The sequence below is a fragment of the Microcaecilia unicolor genome, chromosome 11 (genome assembly GCF_901765095.1).
Source record: "Microcaecilia unicolor chromosome 11, aMicUni1.1, whole genome shotgun sequence".
In the NCBI taxonomy this organism is placed as follows: Eukaryota; Metazoa; Chordata; class Amphibia; order Gymnophiona; family Siphonopidae; genus Microcaecilia; species Microcaecilia unicolor.
The window spans coordinates 148,218,548-148,239,445 of record NC_044041.1 but is presented as its reverse complement, the minus strand read 5'-3'; the positions used below and the strand labels follow the sequence as shown (position 1 = coordinate 148,239,445).

At 46.7% G+C, this 20,898-nt stretch overlaps 1 protein-coding gene across 4 annotated transcripts in view; it reads left to right on the top strand.

Annotated features, from left to right (window-relative positions):
- SYMPK (symplekin) overlaps positions 1-20,898 on the top strand; it is a 767,776-nt gene that overhangs the window by 33,473 nt on the left and 713,405 nt on the right. For all 4 annotated transcript variants that reach the window (XM_030217309.1, XM_030217308.1, XM_030217307.1 and 1 more), the window contains exon 4: positions 9,197-9,250. In XM_030217309.1, coding sequence (XP_030073169.1) covers positions 9,197-9,250 — 54 coding nt within the window. The remainder of the gene's footprint in view (positions 1-9,196; positions 9,251-20,898) is intronic.

The following is a 20,898-nucleotide window of genomic DNA, read 5'->3' as shown; positions in this document are numbered from 1 at the left end:
ATTTAATACAAATCGGAGAAAAGTTTTCTTCACTCAATGTGTAATTAAACTCTGGAATTCGTTGCCAGAGAATGTGGTAAAGGAGGTTGACTTGGCGGGGTTTAAAAAAGGTCTGGACGGCTTCCTTAAGGAAAAGTCCATAGACCATTATTAAATTGACTTGGGGAAAATCCACTTCTATTTTCTGGATAAGCAGCATAAAATGTATTGAACTTTTTCGGGATCTTGCCAGGTATTTGTTACCTGGATTGGCCACTGTTGGAAACAAGATGCTGGGCTTGATGAAGCTTTGGTCTGTCCCAGTGTGGCAATACTTATGTACTTATGTACATGACATATACTTAAAGTTTTGTGCTGCACGAACAAAATTCATTTGACAGATTGATCCAGCAAGGAAACCGAGGAGTTCAACAATGCCTTTCTCTCTCTTTCGCACCCTTATGGGTCCAGGCTGACTAATAGGGTAGAGATGGTTTCTCTCATTATGTGGATAGTGGAAATAATTGCGTGTTCCCACTACATGATTAATTACACTGACCTTATATTTGCTCAGACTGTTTTACACAGTCTAAGCTTTGACAGACTCCATAATCAGAAGGACACCCGAGATTCAGTGGATATAATAATATAGTTTTATTGAGCATCTCACCAAAGGCAGTACAGGCAATTAGGCATTCATATCTGGAACATGGTGGAGCAGCTCTCCGTGACACGCAGCAGGTGCTGTCAGTCTTCTCTCTTCTGCCTTCTGCCTTTTCTCTGCTTTCTTACCCTAGCAGACTGTCCTTTTATACCTTTCTTGTACCATTCATTCCTATGGACCCCCACTTTCTCACCAGCAGTCTTTTCATATTATCAGTCGATAAATATGACCTAACATGTTTCCAAATTCTAAGTATCAACATCCTCGCTAACAATGAGCTCACATGTCTATAACTTCCAAGTTTCAACATCTGTGACAATAATGAGCTCACACGTTAATAGCTTCTGGACATCAGCATCCTTTGATTGCAGTGACTTCACATGTTCCCAAGTCTCCCTTCAGCCCCCCTGGATGTTTTTGTTTTATGTCAGTCTGACCCACTGTGGTCTGCCTTAGCCAAAAACATCTTTGCTCCCAACTTTTTATTATCGTCCTGTTAATTGCCTTGTGCACCTGTTGTTTTGAGAACAGATTCCGCCTCCCTGTCAGTTCCCAGTTCCTTAATTCAGCATTTGGTCACAGTGACATTTTCTGAGTCAGATCTGGTCTTTGATTTTTAGAGGCCTAGTTCTCAGCTCTTGGCCTGCCTTGGCCTGTATTTTGCTGAGACCAACTAATTGCATTTTTCTACAATAGGTGTGTTGTTCAGGATTTCCTTGTCATCAAGCAGATGAAGCCATTACGTATGGGTTGTGTCCATCAACCAGCAGGGGGAGATAGAGAGCACTCAGTTTTTCACAGTGCCTCATGGCCAGCTAGCTCCACTGCCTCTTCAGTATTCTCTATCTCCCCAAGCAGGGTGGCTGCAGCTTCTTCGAGCTCCATCAAAAATCTGCCTGGGGGTGGCTCCTGGCTTGCCAGTTGTTAGCCGGGGTGTTAGAGGCTATAGCAGCTTCACTTTGAAGGCACATAGGTCAGCCCTTTCCCTGCCTTACCCATGCCCCCATGGATGTGGACATATTAGCTTGCTTTTCCCTGTCCTTTCCCACTCAGTGGATGCAGGCACATTGGTTCGCCTTTCCCTGCCTTTCCCACTTATCTGAGCCTCCGGAGTGTTTTTATTTACCTCTTTTGCCTCTGCTTTCCTCACAGCGTTAATAAATAAATAAATAATTAAAGTTGCGCTTTAGCGCAGCGATCTTTGAAAAGAGGTTTTTTTCTTGAGATTCTTCTGCAGGACCGGAGCTGTGATATTTGGTCTAGTGAGGTAAGAGTGTTTTCTGACTCCTCCGGGGTGGGCCCGCGATCGGGACGTTTTTGGCGCGAACCGCCATTTTTGAATTTTACTGCTGTTTTCGGCGATGGCTGCGGAGACTGTAAAGCGCTGTTCTAAATGTGGCAAGTGCAAATCAGCAGTGCTGTACAGACCGTAGAGCTGGCCCGAGCATGGCGAGCGGCGATCTTTTGCGCTCTGAGCTGGCAGCGGACACCATTTTGGATTTTCCACATGGCGCGGCCTCCGTTGCGACGGAGAGCCCTGAATACGGGGGGGGGGGGGGGGTCCTCTGAGTGAGGCTAATAATAGAGCTGATAGCCCTTGGCAGGATCCAGGCGGTCAGGGAGTAGTTTTCTCCCCTGATTTTGTTTTAATGCTGCATAGGGCGTACATGCTTAAAAGAGCTCTTCCACAGGGTTCTTCGGACCCTCTGCCTGCCTGAGGGGTCTGGCAGAACTTCTTGGGCTGAGGAGCCAGAGTCGGGTGCAGAATTGCCACAGGAGCTTGATGTGGTGAGGATTTTCCACGGCGAGGAGCTGCCAGCGCTTATTTCAGATGCCTTACAAGCCCTCTCGATTGAAGATCCTGGGAGTGGCACTGCCTCCTCTGTTAATCCAAGGATGGCTAGTACCAGAAAGCCTGCTCGAGCCTTTCCTTTGTATGGCTCCATCCAAGAGCTTATTTCGGCTCAATGGGCTGACCCCGAGGGACCTTTGAAGGTTGCCAGGGCTATGGGGCAATTATACCCTCTGAGTGAGGAACATTTGGCTCGCTTTGCAATGCCTAAAGTGGATGCCTTGGTCACGGCTGTGACAAAGAGAACTACTCTCCCTGTTGAAGGAGGTGTTGCCCTGAAGGATATTCAAGACCGCAGGCTTGATTCAGCTCTGAAGCGGTCCTTTGATTTGGCAGGTCTCACTGTTCGGGCGTCTGCATGCAGTTGTTATGCTGCTAGAGCCTGCCTGGCTTGGTTACAGCAGGCAATGGAACAGCCCGGTGATGGAACGGAGACCTTATCTGAAGTGGCTCCGCGGATGGAGTCGGCCTTGTCCTTTTTGGCTGACGCCTTTTATGATATGGTCAGAGCTTCGGCTAAACAAATGGCTGTAGCAGTGGGCGCTCGCCGCACTCTTTGGCTACGACATTGGGTGGCGGACATGGCCTTTAAGCAAAGGTTGGTGAAGTTGCCCTTTCAAGGCCTTCTCCTGTTTGGTGAGGAGCTGGAAAACATTGTTAAAGGCCTGGGGGATTCCAAACCTCAGCACTTGCCCGAAGATAGGCCGAAGCCTTCCTCTAAGGGTCAGGCGGTCCGCTCCTCTTACAGACCTTGCTTCCGTGAAGCTAGAAGGTACCGCCCGGGGCGTGCTGCTGGGTTCACTTCGCGTGCCCGCTTTCAGCAGAGAAACTCCTTTCGCTTGGACAAACGTTCCGCAGATGCCGATTCAAGACCTGGAGTTCAGGGGCGACCCTCTCAATGATGGTGCGCCGGCCCCCTCCTCGTTTCCTGTCATCGGAGGAAGACTTTCCCTCTTTTTCGAGGAGTGGGCCAAAATCTCCACAGATCAGTGGGTCTTGGACCCGATCAGAGACGGATACCGAATAGAATTCGATGCCCCGGTGAGAGACGTGTTTGTGGAGTCCCAATGCGGTTCTGCCATCAAACGGGCGGTGGTAGAGGAGACTTTGCACAGTCTGTGCCGGATAGGGGCTGTGACCCCGGTGCCTCCCGCCGAACAAGGTCTAGGCCGCTACTCCATTTACTTTGTGGTGCCACGAAAAGGCGGGTCTTTTCGTCCGATCCTGGACTTGAAAGAGCTAAACAAGTCCTTAAGAGTGCGGCATTTTTACATGGAAACCATGAGCTCCGTCATTGCGGCGGTACAGCCAGGAGAGTTTCTCACATCTCTGGACCTGAAAGAAGCTTACTTGCACATACCAATTTGGCCCCCGCACCAGAAGTTTCTGCGATTTGCGGTGTTGGGAAAACATTTCCAGTTTCGGGCCTTGCCTTTTGGCCTTGCCACAGCTCCCTGAACCTTCTCCAAGGTAATGGTGGTAGTAGCTGCCTTTCTCAGGCGAGAGGGTATCCGGGTTCACCCGTACCTAGACGACTGGCTCATCAGAGCAGACTCAGAAAAAGAGAGTCATCTAGCTACAGCCAGAGTGGTTTCAGTCCTTCAATCTCTGGGCTGGGTCGTCAATATGGCCAAAAGTTACCTGACCCCCTCGCAATCTCTAGAATATTTGGGGGCCAGGTTCGATACAGCCTTGGGCTATGTGTTTCTTCCCGAGCAAAGGCGGTGCAAGCTTCAGAATCAGGTCCGTCTGCTCCTGAGGATGCCCCGCCTGTGAGCTTGGGACATTGTCCAGCTGTTGGGATCGATGACGGCCACCTTGGAAGTGGTGCCATGGGCGAGAGTGCACCTGAGACCTCTACAGTATTCTCAACTTCAACGATGGTATCCAGTATCTCAGGGTTATCAGTGCAGACTTTCTTGGCTCCCTGCGGCCCACCTCAGTGTGGAGTGGTGGCTCTCGGACAGCATGTTGCGGTGGGGAATGCCGCTGGCACTCCCTGATTGGTGCCTAGTGGTGACAGATGCCAGCCTGAAGGACTGGGGCGCACATTGCCAGGGGAAGCATGCCCAGGGTCTGTGGACGCCCGACGAGTCGGAGTGGACTATCAACCGCCTGGAGTTGAAAGCGGTGTTTCTGGCTCTTCTGGCCTTTCAAGTGACCCTGGAAGGATTGGCTGTCCGAGTGATGTCGGACAACATGACAGCAGTGGCCTACATAAATCGACAAGGCGGCACTCAGTGCAGAGCTCTAGCCACGCAGACCGAACAAACTTGCTGCTGGGCTGAGCTGCATCTACAGTCACTGTCAGCAGCTCACATTGCAGGTCAGAGCAACGTGCAAGCCGACTATCTAAGCAGGCATCAGATCGATCCAGCGGAGTGGGAACTAGCAGACGATGTATTCCTGCAGATATGTGCCAAATGGGGCAAGCCAGTGATGGATCTTATGGCGACCAGTTCCAGTGCCAAAGTCCCGTGCTTTTTCAGCAGACGGAGGGATCCTCGCTCTGCCGGGTTGGATGCCTTGGGTCAACCCTGGCCCCTGGGCTTGCTGTATGTCTTCCCTCCGTGGCCCTTGATAGGGCGAGTGCTCCTGCGGATTCGGCTGCATCCAGGAGAAGTGGTGCTCATCGCTCCGGACTGGCCCAGGAGGCCTTGGTATGCGGACCTCCGACAGATGCTGTTGGAGGCTCCCTTTCCGTTACCTCTGGTTCCGCACCTGTTGTCACAGGGTCCGGTGGCCATGGAGGACGCCTGTCGCTTTGGTCTTATGGCATGGCGATTGAGAGGGCGCAATTGAGAGATAAAGGCTACTCAAATACGCTAATTTCCATTCTCCTGCAGGCCCGGAAGCGCTCCACTTCCGTGTCTTATGCCAGGATTTGGCGCCAGTTTGAAGTCTGGTGTGTTTCAAGAGCGCTTTCTCCGTTGTGGGGTCCTGTCTCGCCGATTCTGGACTTTTTGCAGGATGGTGTACACAAAGGCTTGGCCTATAATTCCCTGCGGGTGCAAGTGGCAGCATTGGCCTCCCTGTGCGTCAAGGTTGAAGGCGTGTCCTTAGCTGCTCATCCAGATGTGGCACAGTTTCTTAGAGGGGTGCTTCTGCTCCGTCCTCCCTTGCGGGCACCTTGTCCAGCTTGGAATCTGGGGTTAGTATTGAAGGCCCTTCAGGGGGCTCCCTTTGAACCGCTTCGGCGTGCTTCAGAGAAAGATTTGACATTGAAGGCCGTCTTTTTAGTGGCCATTACCTCGGCGAGACGGGTGTCAGAGCTCCAGGCGCTGTCCTGTAGAGACCCTTTTCTGCAGTTCTCAGAGTCAGGGGTCACGGTTCGGACCGTGCCTTCCTTCATGCCTAAGGTGGTTTCAGCGTTTCACCTAAACCAGCCTGTTTTTCTTCCCTCCTATGTTGAGGAGGAGTTTCCAGATTCATTTGGGCAGTTGCACCTTTTGGATGTGCGCAGGACTCTGTTGCAGTATCTGCGAATTACAAATTCTTTCAGGACCTCTGATCATCTTTTTGTGCTGTTTGCAGGTCCTCGCAGAGGGTCTTCAGCGTCTAAAGCCACTATTGCCCGTTGGCTCAAAGAAGCTATCTTTTCAGCATATCTGCTGTCTGGCCGGGCTCCGCCTGAAGCCTTTAAGGCACATTCCACAAGAGCGATTTCCTCTTCCTGGGCGGAAACTGGAGCACTATCTCTTCATGAGATTTGCAGTGCTGCAACATGGGCTTCTCTTTCGCCCTACATTACAGGCTGGATGTGGCTGCCATGAGGGATGCGTGTTTTGGAGCACAGGTGCTAGCGCGTGGTGTGACCTGTTCCCACCCTATATAGGGATTGCTTTGTTACATCCCATACGTAATGGCTTCATCTGCTTGATGACAAGGAAGGGAAAATTAGGTTCTTACCTTGGTAATTTTCTTTCCTTTAGTCATAGCAGATGAAGCCATGAGCCCTTCCTGTATGATTGTCTGTATGCTGTGGATCTGTTTCAGGTTCTGTTCTTGTTTCCTGAAGTTCCTTCCTTGGGAGAAAGTTGGAAAACAGTCTTCAGGATTCTTGTTACAGTTATAGGAGGATGAGTTCATTCCCTCCACTTCATGTTTTGGGAGGATGAGTTTATTCCCTCCAGGAGGATGCAAGTATTCCCTCCGTTTATACAAAGTGGAGGACGAGTTTATTCCCTCCAAGAGGATGAGTTCATTCCCTCCTTTTTTGGAGTTTATGCCCTTGTTAAGGGGCTATCGTTCGCTGTGAGGAAAGTTCATGTTATTCCCATTGTGGTTTGCCATACTGCTTTGGAAGCTTCAAATACTGAAGAGGCAGTGGAGCTAGCTGACCATGAGGCACTGTGAAAAATTGAGTGCTCTCTATCTCCCCCTGCTGGTTGATGGACACAACCCATACGTAATGGCTTCATCTGCTATGACTAAAGGAAAGAAAATTATCTTGGTAAGAACCTAATTTTCCCATTTTCCTAAAAATTAAAAAAATTTGGAGCACATACCTGAAGATGTCCAAAAGGAGGGCATGGCCTCTTAAAAGAGGATATATGGTAACCCTTGTCTTAAGTAAAATTGAGGTACAAACCAGTTCCCTTTAAACAAACTTTAATACAAATTAATTTCAAAGCATTTTTTTTTCTTAGAGAGAGAGAGTGTTTTTCAGATGACTTTTCCATGCACCAGGAGACTACTTTATATCTACACTAGTAAAAAAGGCCTGTTTCTCACACAAATGAAACTGGCAGTAGCAAGGTTATCATGTAATGGCGATTATTTTTTTAAGGGAACCGTTAGGAGTAATGTTCTGTCATAAGTAATAACTGGAAAAGGTGCATAATGAGTAATATGCTCCAGGGGTATGAGACACAGATTGTTTTATCTATGTTTTTTTTTTGTTTTAATCTTTCATTGTGATTTTTATTTATAGTATTTTTTAAAAGATAGAGTACGCAGACTCCATCCATGCCCAGCATTTCTCCTCTCTTCCATCCCTTCCATCCATGTGCATCTCCTTCCTGACTTTCCCTCCCCTCCATCCATTCATGTCCAGCAACTCTCCATTCTCCCCTGCCCTCTCCTCCATCCACCCATATCCAGCAAATTTCCTCTCTCCTCTGCCCCCTCCATTCATCCATCCATCCATGTTCAGCAGTTCTCCTCTCTCCCCTCCCCTCCATCCATGTCCAAGCTCTCCATTCTCCCCTGCCCTCTCCTTCATCCACCCATATCCAGCAAATTTCCTCTCTCCCCTGCCCCCATTCATCCATCCATGTCCAGCAGTTCTCCTCTCTCCCCTGCCCTCTCATCCATCCATCCATGCCCAGCAACTCTCCATTCTCCCATGCCCTCTCCTCCATCCATCCATATTCAGCAAATTTGCTCTCTCTCCTGCCCCTCCAACCATCCATGTCCAGCAGTTCTCCTCTCTCCCCTCCCTCCATGTCCAAGAACTCTCCATTCTCCCCTGCCCTCTCCTTCATCCACCCATATCCAGCAAATTTCCTCTCTCCCCTGCCCCCATTCATCCATCCATGTCCAGCAGTTCTCCTCTCTCCCCTGCCCTCTCCTCCATCCATCCATGCCCAGCAACTCTCCATTCTCCCATGCCCTCTCCTCCATCCATCCATATTCAGCAAATTTGCTCTCTCTCCTGCCCCTCCAACCATCCATGTCCAGCAAGTCTCCTCTCTCCCCCTGCCTTCCCCTCCTGTCCTGTCCAGCGATCTCTTCTCTCCCCCTTCCTTCCCCTCCTGTCCTGTCCAGCGATCTCTTCTCTCCCCCTGCCTTCCCCTCCTGTCCTGTCCAGCGATATCTTCTCTCCCCCTGCCTTCCCCTCCTGTCCTGTCCAGCGATCTCTTCTCTCCCCCTGCCTTCCCCTCCTCTCCTGTCCAGCAATGTCTTCTCCCCCTGCCCTCTCCAATTCCAGCCATCTCTTTTCTCCCCCTGCCATCCCATCCATGTCCAGCGATTCTCTCTGCCCTCTCAGCTCCCTGAGCCCTCCTCTCCATTCCTCCCCCCCCCCCCCCCGCGCATTTAACCCATTTACTTTCAGGCACAGTGACGGCAGTGAAGTGGACAACACAGCTTCTCACTTCCCTCACACAGTGTCCTGCCCTCGTGGAAACAGGAAATGCATCATCGCAGAAGGCGGGACACTATGTGAGGGAAGGGAGAAGCTGGAAGCGAGCCCGCAGTGTTGTCCACTGCCATTACTGCGCCTGAAAGTAAAGTGGTTAAACACGCATGTGGGGGAGGAACGGAGAGGATGGCTGTCGATCGGGGAGCTCAGGGCGGGAAGGAGTGGAGGGACCGTCCGAGAGCTGCTGCACCAGACAGCCCTGCGTTGGGGGGGGGGGGGGGGCAGCAGCCAGGGGAAGGTCACGGTATGCTTGTCCTCCCATCCCATCCATGTCTATCAATTCTCCTCTGCCCTTCCCTTCCTCCTTCCCACCCCTCAATGTCCCGCGATTCTCTCCTCCTGACATCATCTCGCCTCCAGCGTTCCCTTCTCCCTCATTGTTCCGCCCTCTGACGTCATTACGTTCTGACGCGAGGGCAGGGCAATGAGTGGGAATGGATGTTACAAACCCAGGCATCCAGACGTAGAATGTTGGAGGTGCAAATTATTATATAAGATGATGAAATTTGTTGAGTTGTCTTCCATATTTTGATTAATTTCTTTTTTGCTTTACAAGGTGCAAGAATTGATTATAAACAAAGATCCCAGTCTCTTGGATAACTTTTTGGATGTAAGTAAAACAATATAATTTATGCAAGTTTTCTGACTTCTATATCTTTTTTTTTTTTTTTTTTTGTACCCCGCACTTTCCCACTCATGGCAGGCTCAACGCGGCAGGCAATAGAGGGTTAAGTGACTTGCCCAGAGTCACAAGGAGCTGCCTGTGCTGGGAATCGAACTCAGTTCCCCAGGACCAAAGTCCACCACCCTAACCACTAGGCCACTCCTCCAACACCAATAATATACAAATATATTGGTGTAAGCAAAGGCAGTATCCCATGTGCTAGCACTTGGCTGGCAAGTGCATCGTCTGATGTTGCTTATTCACTTTCTGTTTTTTTGACTTTTTCTGTGTCCTTTCACAGACCACATTGAAGACCACCTTCAGAACCAGATTCAGCAAACTTCTCCTTCATTTTTCATAGCATGTATAGGTTATATTTGATATGGCAGAAGCTCAATAAGTAGCACAGTGTAAAAGAACCTAATTCTCCAAGTGTTATAAATAGCCCCCAGATAACCTGAGAACCTATACCAAAATAGGACTCACAAAATCAAATTGAGGAACCAAGGCTTAATTAAGTAATTTATTGTTCAAAAATCATCCTTGCAAGAATGGGTGCGCCTGTGTCTTTGAACTGCGAGCCAGCACACACACTTTCTATAAGATTCCACAGATTTTATAGTTACATGTATGTGTCTGCTCCTAAGTGTTTCTCATTGGCCGATGGTCATCTACCTGTGGGCTAGTGTTCTGCTTAACAGCTAGCAGCTGGGACTTCTCACTCTCTTCCTCCCTAACTTACTCTCTGTAGTTTCTTTGTTCATAATTCCCTGCTATCTCACAGATGTCCATTTCCCGCCTTCTGGCCTTGGGCTATCACAACATCTCCCTTCATGGCCTCATGCAACAGTTTATCTCAGCTCTGGGGCCTGACTGAAGTTTTTCCTGTGTCTCAATATTTTTACAAGCCCCCTTCCTCCCTCTTCTCCTGTTCCTTCTTCTTACAGAAAAACACAAGTCCTTTGTCTAATAATTCAAACAGCTATAATGTACTTCTTTCTGTTACAAAAGAGCTAGTTAGAGCCTGAACTATAAATTTATACCTATGTTATATGGAAACACAATATATTTATTTCCCACAACTTGTTTTCTTTTATCCTCTTTTATCTTTTATCCTCTATTGTGTTTCCATCTATAATCTCCCACAAGTCTATATAACTTCTCTTATCACAAGAGGCACTTATGGTACTTCTCCTTTGTCTATTATGTAATGTGGGCCCTTTTTCAAATGCCAGGGTGAATGGTATAGCCAATTGTACCAATGCACATGTGCCTTTCCAGTCTACCAAGCAGGCCTGAGAATTCTCCCCCATAATACCACCACACATCTGCTTTGGCTATTTTCAGGTTTGAATAGTTTCCACTAGCCTGCTTCCCAGTCACATTCATCACGTGTGTGCATGTGTGTAAGACTCCTCCTACCTTTCTGGTTGCCCCTTTCCCCATCTTGAGAGACAGGTGGAATGGTTCCCATGGCCTAGTGAGGAGACTGGTGGTATGCGCATATCTTCAAGGCTTAGTGCCGGAAATAGCAATGCTTGGGATTTACAGGAGTCATTTCCCCATGCTTCTTTCTCCTGAAACAGAGCCAACATACACTTCATGGTATTGGGATTTGAATTCCACCCTAAAGGAAAAGGGGTGATTCCAGCCATATGTCTGCACATGCATAGCAATCACTTTTATTCAAACTGGCCACATAAATTCAACCCAGGCATTTATCCCCCCTAGATCCTGTTTCTGTCTCAAATGTTTGTTCCAAATCCTTTGCCTCTATTACTTGCACCACCTTGGGATCATTTAGAGGTGGGGCTGTGTCATAGGCATATTTGTTGCAAGTGGGATATCCTGAACCTTCTTGTCCACAACAATCTTTAAACAGCATGCTACTGGGTCTCCTCTTGATACATCTATTCTTACCATTAACATTTTCTGTCCACTCTGTACCCATGATTGTCATAAAAAAAGGATTACACTCCTTATCCCTTCAGTCTGCAAGGGTCCTTTAAGAATACAGATTGTAGGCTTAGATATTATCACTTTCACCCCATTAGGTGTAGTAGTCCACTCTTTGTCTGTGTAGTCCACAATACATAATACCAAGTTATACATGGTGCATTCATACATATATACAGTTCACTCCATTTAAGTGCACGTCGGATAAGCGCATGCTCTGTTTAACTGCATGCCGTACTTCGGTCCCGTTTTTGGTGCCATCAGTTTCTATGGGGACAAACTTCGGTTTAGCGCACCACTGATAAGTGCAAGATTTGCTTATATGCATGGTTTAAGACCGCTCCTCTGCAGGAAAGACTCTGCATAAGTGCACGCGCAGAATATGGAAGCCGATTGGCGCGTGACAAAGGGGCGGTAAATTTGAAATCTCGGTTAACTGCCACAGGCAGAAGAAGTGAAAGAATGTTGTTAGAGTGTACACTGGAGTCATCGTCATCGCGCAACTGTAAGACTTTAACATTGGCTGAACAAATAGAAGTTCTTAAAAAATTAGAAAACAAACAAGTCAAGCATCTATTGCTAAAGAATATGGTGTCAATCCCAGTCAAATTTCACGTATCTTGAAGCAGAAAGACCAGCTTCTGGAAGACTGGCAAAACAATACAAATCCACACCGAAAATGAAAATGGGCGGGAAAAGCTGAGGAGGTAGAAGATGCTCTTCTTCGGTGGTTTTCTGAAGTCAGGAGCAGACAGTTTCCTGTCAGTGGTCCACTGCTTATGGAGAAAGCTAATCAGCTAGCTGAAAGTCTTGGACTAACTGAATTCAAAGCCACTGTTGGATAGTTGGAAAGATGGAAGGAGAGGAACAACATAAAATTCAAGAAACAGCATGGTGAAAAACAAGACGCTGATGACTTTGGTGCTGAAAATTGGGTTGTTTCAGTTCTTCCTACCATCTTGAACGAGTTTGCACCTCGTGACATTTTCAATGCTGACAAAAACGGTCTCTACTTGCGAGCGATTCCTGATGGAACACTTGCATTCAAACATGCCGAAACTACAGGAAGTAAAACGTCGAGGGACCGACTGACGATCCTTCTTTGCTGCAATATGGATGGGAGTGAGAAGTTGGAGCCCCTTGTCATTGGAAAGACCAAACAGCCCCATTGCTTCAAGAATATTAAGCTACTTCCTGTGTCATACGATGCTAACGCAAATTCATGGATGACTGGGGAAATTTGGAAGCAGTGCCTAAAGAAGTTAGACACTAGAATGCAGGCACAAAAGCGTCGGAGTTTGTTGCTTTGTGATAATTGTGGGCTGTCTAAGGTCAACGTAGTCTTCCTGCCACCAAACACTACCTCTCTGATCGAACCTATGGATCATGGCATAATAGCCAATTTCAAACAACATTATCGGGTTCTTGTGCTACGTCGTCTGATGAGCGTTATGGATGACCAGACTGGCAAGGATAAACGTGCTGTTGAACTGGCTCATAATCTATCACTGTTGGATTCCCTACATATGCAGAAAGAAGCCTGGAATCATGTTACACAGGTAACCATTGTGAACTGCTACAAGCGGGCAAGCTTTGTTAGGGATGTGGAGAGGGATGAAACAGATGCAGCTGTTGCAAATGCGTCAGATGAACATGCTATTGACATCCCAGCCGGTGTTACTGAAGAGGAGTTTCATCACTATGTAGCTGTTGATTACGATCTGTAAACAGCTGACGACAGCACTGATGTCCAGATATGCGCCTACACGCAGGCAATGGCTGATGATGAAACAGATGATGACATGAGCAGCGAGGCACATGCTGACGAAATTCAACAACCTCCTGTCACTTTTGCAAGAGCGCTAGAGAGTCTCAACACCGTACGGGCTTATCCTGAGGCCACTGGATGTCAGTGCTATGATAGTTTTTACCGTCTGGCAGACGTAGTCTATGGAACTCACAGACCCAATAGTGTACAGAGGACTATGACTGATTACTTAAAGTAAGCCTAACGTCAGTTAACGGAGACTGTATATTGTACGTATAATACGTATAATGAACAGTACTGTACATAAGTTTATCAGATGTCAAGCTTCTTTGGGTCACAGCGTTTAAGTGCAGGCTCCGGTTAGCTGCATGTATTTCTTTGGTCCCAGACCCTTGCACTTAAGCGGATTGCACTGTACTTGTCTTCCCTGCTATATTTCCTCTGTGCTTTTAAATCCCCACAATTAATTAAGCTGCACACATCAAACCTCACTATCTGGTGTTTAGTGGTTTCTGTTATCCTTATTGTAAGCGTCATGGAAAGATTCTGAAAGGGATGAACTGACTTCGGGGAGTGGGGTATGTGATCCTGTCAGTATTAACATGACCCATTAACATCAGTATCAGGCTTACCCATAAGGAAAGGCTGAGACCGCTCATGTTGGACACATTCAACTTTGGACTGGTTAAAGGTAACCACTTCCAAATCATCGTCTTCATCCCCTTTAGGTCTCAGAATCTTTCCTTATGTAAGCAACAGAACAAAACTAGTCCTACAAGTTGCAACAATACTGTTACTTCTAGGTCTATCTTTTCTATCTGCATTTAGGAAAAGATATATGAACTGTATTCAAAGAAAATGGTTATAGCCCCTATGCTAAAGAAAGACAGTCTTCTAATCTTAACAAGCCTAAACAGGTATTCTCCTTTTTCTAATAAAGTACCACAGTTGCCAAACCCCTCCCACTATTTCATATGTAATGAACCAAAATTTTACCAGTTCCACCTTGTTAGGTCGGTATAGTAATATGTTTCTTTGTTCAACCCTTATCTTAGCTTACCCATATAATGTATCCCCTTCCCTTATAAAGAATGACCCTGGCCCCACAGTCCAAGTGTCTATTAGTGGTTCACACAGTCTACAAAACCTGGTCACGGGATCCCAGGCAGGATTATCATCAGGTCCTGGATTCCAGCTCAAAACAGGTCTCTCATACGAATTGTTCAAGCAGCGTTTTCAGTCTTTCTTCTAATCTTTATCTTGAAAGGGTCCTCTGTATTTATCACTGTCCACCCAGAGGAATTTGCAGGTGTCTCCACTGGTCCCTTGATCCTGGTGTAGTGTGTTCAATCCTTCTCTTTTTTTTTTAAATCTGTTTATTGGCACAACATTAGACATGCAAAAACATGAAAACCAAAGTACTGATTACAAAGCTTAACCATCCACTTTTCGGTGATAAAGAGTGCCAAACATACATTTTTAATTTTTAAACCCCTTCCCCATATCCTCCCCTCTCCCCAGTATTCCTCTCAAATTTCTGTTTTTATTGAAAATATTGTACAGATATCAAGTCATTATATAGCAACAGTGTATTAAACATCTCTCAAACTTAAATACTGAACAGTATAAAATAACATATAGAATATTCCCTCATTTCCCCCCTCCCCCCCATCTTGCCCTCAGCCATTAGAAAGCATTGAGGCTCGGTAGATAGACATCCAGAAGCATTCAAAGTCTTGGGACAATGAGCTCAGGGGCATCAAGGTCTATGTTAGATTTTAGTCTCCATGATCGATATCGTTCCCATAACCTATTAAACTTTGCTACATGTCCAGATCGTAAAGCTGTCATTTTAGACATTTGATATAGATAGTCCATCTTATATATTACTTTTATCACAGGCGGTGCTACTGAGCTTTTCCACTGTGCAGCCAATATAATTTTTCCCGCCACCAACCATATTGAAGTGAGCCGATGGTCTAAAAGACGTACCCCTGGGGGGCGGACATGTAGCAAGCAGACCTCCGGCTTTTGAGGATACCGCACTCCTGTCACTTGGATAAACACATCAATCAACTCTGCCCAATAAAGCTGTATTTTTGGACATGTCCACCAAATATGCAGCATGTCCCCCACTGCCACACAACCCCTCCAGCACTTGTCAGACCCCTGTCCATACATCTTTACCAATCGCTGAGGAGTGTAATACCATTGATATAATATTTTATAACTGTTTTCTATCATTGAACTAGATATAGAAACCCGCAACATATGTTCCATGGCTTTTTCCCATTGTGTGTATTCTATTGTTATTTGTAGGTTTTTCTCCCACCGCTGTAGATAGTGTAGTATAGGCTTCTTATCATAGAGCAATGCCTTATAGAGGCGAGAGATACATCCCCGGTGGCTGCCCACCCTTATTGCTTGTTCTATGGCCAATTCCTCTAAGGACAGTTCAATTTTTGCCCTTTTATTTATATAGTCTCTCATACGATTATAGTGAAATAGGTGGTACGCTGGCAAACCATATTCCTCTTGTAAATCTGTGAATGGTATCATCTGTCCCTCGTCCCATAGTTGCCCTAATGTGTTCAGTCCCTTCTTCTCCCAACTACTATAAAGTGGATTGGCCATCCCCAGAGGACAGCCGGGAGCGGTTTTTATGGCCATCTGTTGGAAATATAATCTGTTGGGGATATATCGCTGCCGTATAGCCAACCAAGTTTGTAGGGGATATTGTACAGCTAGTGGGGCTTTCCTAATGTATGCCTGAACCTGCTTCTTTGGCAGCCATATAATGGAGCGCATGTCAGCGAGCCCCATCCAATGCCGTTCCACCTGGAGCCATGGTTTTGCATTACCAATAGTCCACTCCGCTAACACTCGTAGTTGTGCTGCTTGGTGGTATAGGGCGAAGTTTGGTACTCCCATACCACCCTGTTTTTTAGATTGGTATAGGACGTTTGCTCTGACTCTTGGTGGTTTATGCTGCCAGATATAGGCAAAAACTTTTCGATTTAGTTGGCGAAAGAAACCCTTCGGCATTGGCAATGGTAACGCGAGAAATAAATATAACAGCTTGGGCAATATCATCATTTTTATAGCTGCCACCCTTCCCAACCAAGATAATTCTAAGCCCTCCCATTTATCTAGATCCCGAAAAAGTTCCTGAAGCTTTGGCGGGAAATTAGCCTGATGGAGATCCCCCAAGTTAGGTGTTAATTGAATACCCAGATATCTAAGAGTTCGGGTAACCCATTTGACCGGGAATTGCTGCCGTAACAAGCCCTCTTCCGTCTGTGGTATCCCAAGTCCTAAAACCTCTGATTTGGCCATATTCACACGAAACCCAGATAACTGACCGTAGTGATTCAATTCTTGTATTACCTGAGGTAACGATTCGCTAGGGGTTGTCACCGTTAAAAGGACATCATCCGCAAATAGCATGATTTTATGGGTTATGTGTCCTATCTTTAGACCATGTATGTAAGGATTTTGGCGTATGTGTTGTGCTAAAGGTTCCATGGTCAAGGCGAATAATAATGGTGATAACGCACAACCCTGCCGCATTCCCCGTTCTAATGTGATAGGGCGGGAACTAGACCCGTTGATCCGTAAGACCGCCAATGGCTGAGCATATAGTAGTCGAAGCCAAAGAAGAAATCGACCCGTAAAGCCCATATGTTCCAGGACTTCAAACATGAAGGCCCAATTAACCCGATCAAACGCCTTTTCTGCATCTAATGAAAGGAGCATCATGGGTTGTCGGGTGCTAACTGACTCATGGATCAAATGTAGTGCTCTCCTAACATTATCAAATGCTTGCCGTCCTACAATAAAGCCCGTTTGGTCCCCATGTACTAATTTCGGCATGAACTTTTGTAGCCTTTTAGCTAATATTTTGGTAAAGATTTTGTAGTCGGATCCCAAGAGTGATATTGGGCGATAGGAATTACACTGCTGCGGATCCTTCCCGGGTTTCTGCAGGACTATAACATTTGCCAATCTCCAGGTAGCCGGCAACTCGTGTTGGAGTTCAATTTCATTGAAGGCTCGGACCAATAATGGTATCAATTGCTTACTATAGCATTTATAAAATTTATTAGTATAGCCATCGGGCCCTGGCACTTTGCCATGTGGTAGGTCTCGTATCGCCCATACCACCTCATCTGATGTAATAGGGGCTGAGAGCATCTCCCCCTCTATTAGTGATAACTGAGGAAGCATGGCGTGGGTTAGATAACTTTGGGCCTGTTGTTGATCTAAGGTCCCCTCACATTGGTATAATGTTGTATAGAAGTGGGCGAATACCGCTCCAATGTCGTCTCGTGTGGTATGCATATTCCCGTCTATATCCCGAATCGAGGTGATATGTGTATTTGTAGACCATTTTTTCAATTTATGGGCAAGTAGCCGTGAGGCCTTATTCCCGAATTCAAAATAGGTCTGTCTTACTCGTTGCAATTGTTCAGTGATCTCTGCCAGTTGGAGCTCCCTAAGTTCCATCCTTAAATTATGCATCTGGTGTTGTATGTCCCCTGTCTCCCCCTGCTGGGTAGCTCGCTCACTAAGGGCCATCAATTCTGCATGTATCTGCTGTGTCCGTGCTCTCGCCTGTCGCTCAACATGTGCCTGGATGGAGATGACTTTTCCCCTGATCACGGCCTTGCAACCTTCCCAGAGTATTCCAGAAGACACCTCTCCATTATCATTGAGGTCAATGTATTCTTTGATATCTGCTTCTAGCCTAGTGACTATTGCCGGATCTGCTAGCAACGAGTCATTGAAGCGCCATTGTGGCTTCTCCAAGTTTCGTGTTTTCCTCCTTAGCTCCAGCACCACCGGAGCATGGTCTGACCATGTCCTAGGATGTATCTGGATATCTTCTACAGTGGAAAGTAAAGTCGGTGGCCCTAGCCATAGGTCTATGCGAGATTGAGATTTATGTACCGCCGAATAATATGTATACCCTCTCGTTTGCGGATTGATCTGCCTCCATATGTCCACTATCTGCCATTGTCTCATAAATTTGTGTAATTGGGCCCGGTCAGCTTGTGAGTATCGAATCCCCTGTGTGGTATTGTCTAACGTGGGATGTAGCGTAAGGTTAAAATCTCCGCCAATCAGTAGGGTACCCTCAATATATTTAGTAAGAAGTATCGACACGTCTAGATAGAAGGCCCCTTGTTGGTCGTTGGGCGCATAGATATTTAAAAGCGATAGTGTCTCCCCCTCCGTTTTCACTATCAACAATAGGTATCTACCCCTTTTGTCTCTGATCACACGCTGTATTTGCCAGGGGTATTTACGAGAGAGTACTATCAATACTCCATTCTTTTTTTTTTCCAGGCAGTTAGATGCAAAAAATATTTGCTGATTTCTCTTTGCACAGCATAGCCGTTCAGCCGTCTGAACTAGGTGTGTTTCCTGAATGAATGCTATGTCTGCCTTTAGGCGTTGGATCTCTTTAAACATGAGCTGACGTTTTCCCGGTGAATTAAGCCCCTTTACATTAAGGGTCATACACGTTAGAGTACTCATCCCCCCCTTATTACTGTTATGTCTAGCTCATCGCATCGCCTCTGGTTCTGGACTGTACCTAATTGTAATTCTCTCTCCCCAACCCTCATTTTGATGATAATCTGAACTATTCCCCCCCAACTATTAACTCCCATACCCGCCCTACCCTCCATAAGACATCCCTGTGTTATACTCATAAGGATGTCAGAGAAGAAAGTGACCCCCCCCCCTCATTTATTATCAGTAAACAGCTTGATCCCCACTTCATCAGGCAATTGAGTATTATATCTTTGTCAGGTCATTCCTGCCTGTGTACATTGCCTTACACTATTTTTTTTTTTTTTTTAGCCAAATTCAAATCATCATTTGTAACATTATAGTCATCAGTTTAAGGTCTCTTATCTCGTTTCCCTGCAGCATGAATTGCGCTCTATGTTCGGGTTGTATTTTCAGTTCTTCTTAGCTGGGTACCCGAGTGCTGGCGCTGTAGCCGTCCCTTTCCTGCAGTAACTCGTTGCCAGCGTGGCTTGTCTCCTGCTGATAGTTTCTGTTTCGTTGATGTCGCGGTTTCTCCACTTGGTCCGTCTTCCGGAAAAATCTCCGCTACTTCTGCGATGTCCCGGACCTGATGTTGTTTCCCATCTTTATAAAATCTAAGCACAAATGGATGGCCCCATCTGTACTTGATGCCTTTATCAGCGAGGAATTTCGTAAAGGGTCGAAGCTCCGCTCTTCGTTTCAATGTAGTAGCAGCCAAATCCTGGTAACACTCTATATGATAGGAGTCCCATTGAAATCCTGGTGTGGTGCGCGAGGCCTGCATTATCTGCTCCTTTAGTTTAAAATCGCTAAAGCAGGCAATGATATCTTTTGGACGGTTTGAGTTCATGCTGCCCAAGGCTCTGTGTGCTCGTACCAGTTGAATTTCTGCGGGATCTTTAATAATCTGGCGTTCCTTAAGTAATGCGCTAGCAAGTTTTTGTATAGTCAGTTCGCAGTCTAGGTATTGTGGCGTGTCGGGAAGGCCCCGAAATCTCACATTGCATCGGCGACTGCGATTTTCTAGGTCCTCTACTTTGTCCCAGATCTGCTGAGTCTCCTGCTTGGCGTCCCGGAGTTGCGCGTCAAAAGTTTGGAGTAGTTCAGTATGTTCTTCCAATCGGTCTTCCGTTTCAGCTACTCTTATACCCAACGCGCCAATTTCTCCGCGAAGTTCCGCCCCCAGCATAGTAATGTCCGCTCGCACTGCTGCTATAATATCTGCTTTTATTTCCTGTAGCCACCCCCGAATCTCTTGCATGCGGTTTTCCTCTGGCAAGTGTCCCTCGCCCGTGGCGAATAACGGTGGGGAAAGTTGCGTTGGGCTGCCCCCTCGGGAGTCTGGCTGGTGCAGCTCAAGTGTTGGCGCGCTCATGTCCGCGGTTGGGCCCTTATATGCGAACGCTTGTAAACTGACTCTCGGGGCTCTCGGGGCTCTGGAACTATTCATATATCGCTTACCGCTGGTTTCAGATGCAATTCTCACGTACTTAGAGGTCGCGTTTGTGTAAGGTATTATCAGTGGGAGTCCTGGTAGCTTGGAGCTAGTCGGAGCTCGTGGCTCAGGCAGCCATTTCGGGTGGTGACGTCACTTCCTCCGTGTTCAATCCTTCTCTATGGTCCTGACTGCAGTTTCAGTGGTCAGTGGTCTCCTTCCCAGGAGTGCTGTAGCTTGGGCTCTTTCCAGCACTTGACCAGTACCCACTCTTCCTGCTGGATTTTGTGGATAGACTCGAGTGGTGGAGTTTGGACCAGTAACACTTTTTTCCTTAAATGAGATTAAGAGGAAGACTGTGCCAGTATATAATTTTTTAAATTCAAATGTTTGGTTTCAAATGTGGGTAACCCCCCTTTTCCGGTAACCCAAACAACATTTCAGAGGGGGAAATTCCCAGGTCCCTTCGGGGTGCAGTCCTAACTCTTTAGTACTGCAATTGATAAGCGTTTTGTCCAGGGCAATTTGGTTTCTAGCATTATTTTGGCAATCTGCTTTTTCAGTGTTTGGCTCATTCTTTCCACCTTCCCAGAAGAGGGTGGGTGCCACGGGGTGTGGAAGTGCCAGGTAATTCCCAGACCCTCCATCACTCCCTGCAAAATCTTGGAAGTAAAATGACTCCCTTGGTCTGAATCTATATTTTCCACCAACCCATATAGTAACATAGTAACATAGTAGATGACGGCAGAAAAAGACCTGCATGGTCCACCCAGTCTACCCAACAAGATAAACTCACATGTTCCATTTTTTGTGTATACCTTATCTTGATTTGTACCTGTCTTTTTCAGGGCACAGACTGTATAAGTCTGCTCAGCA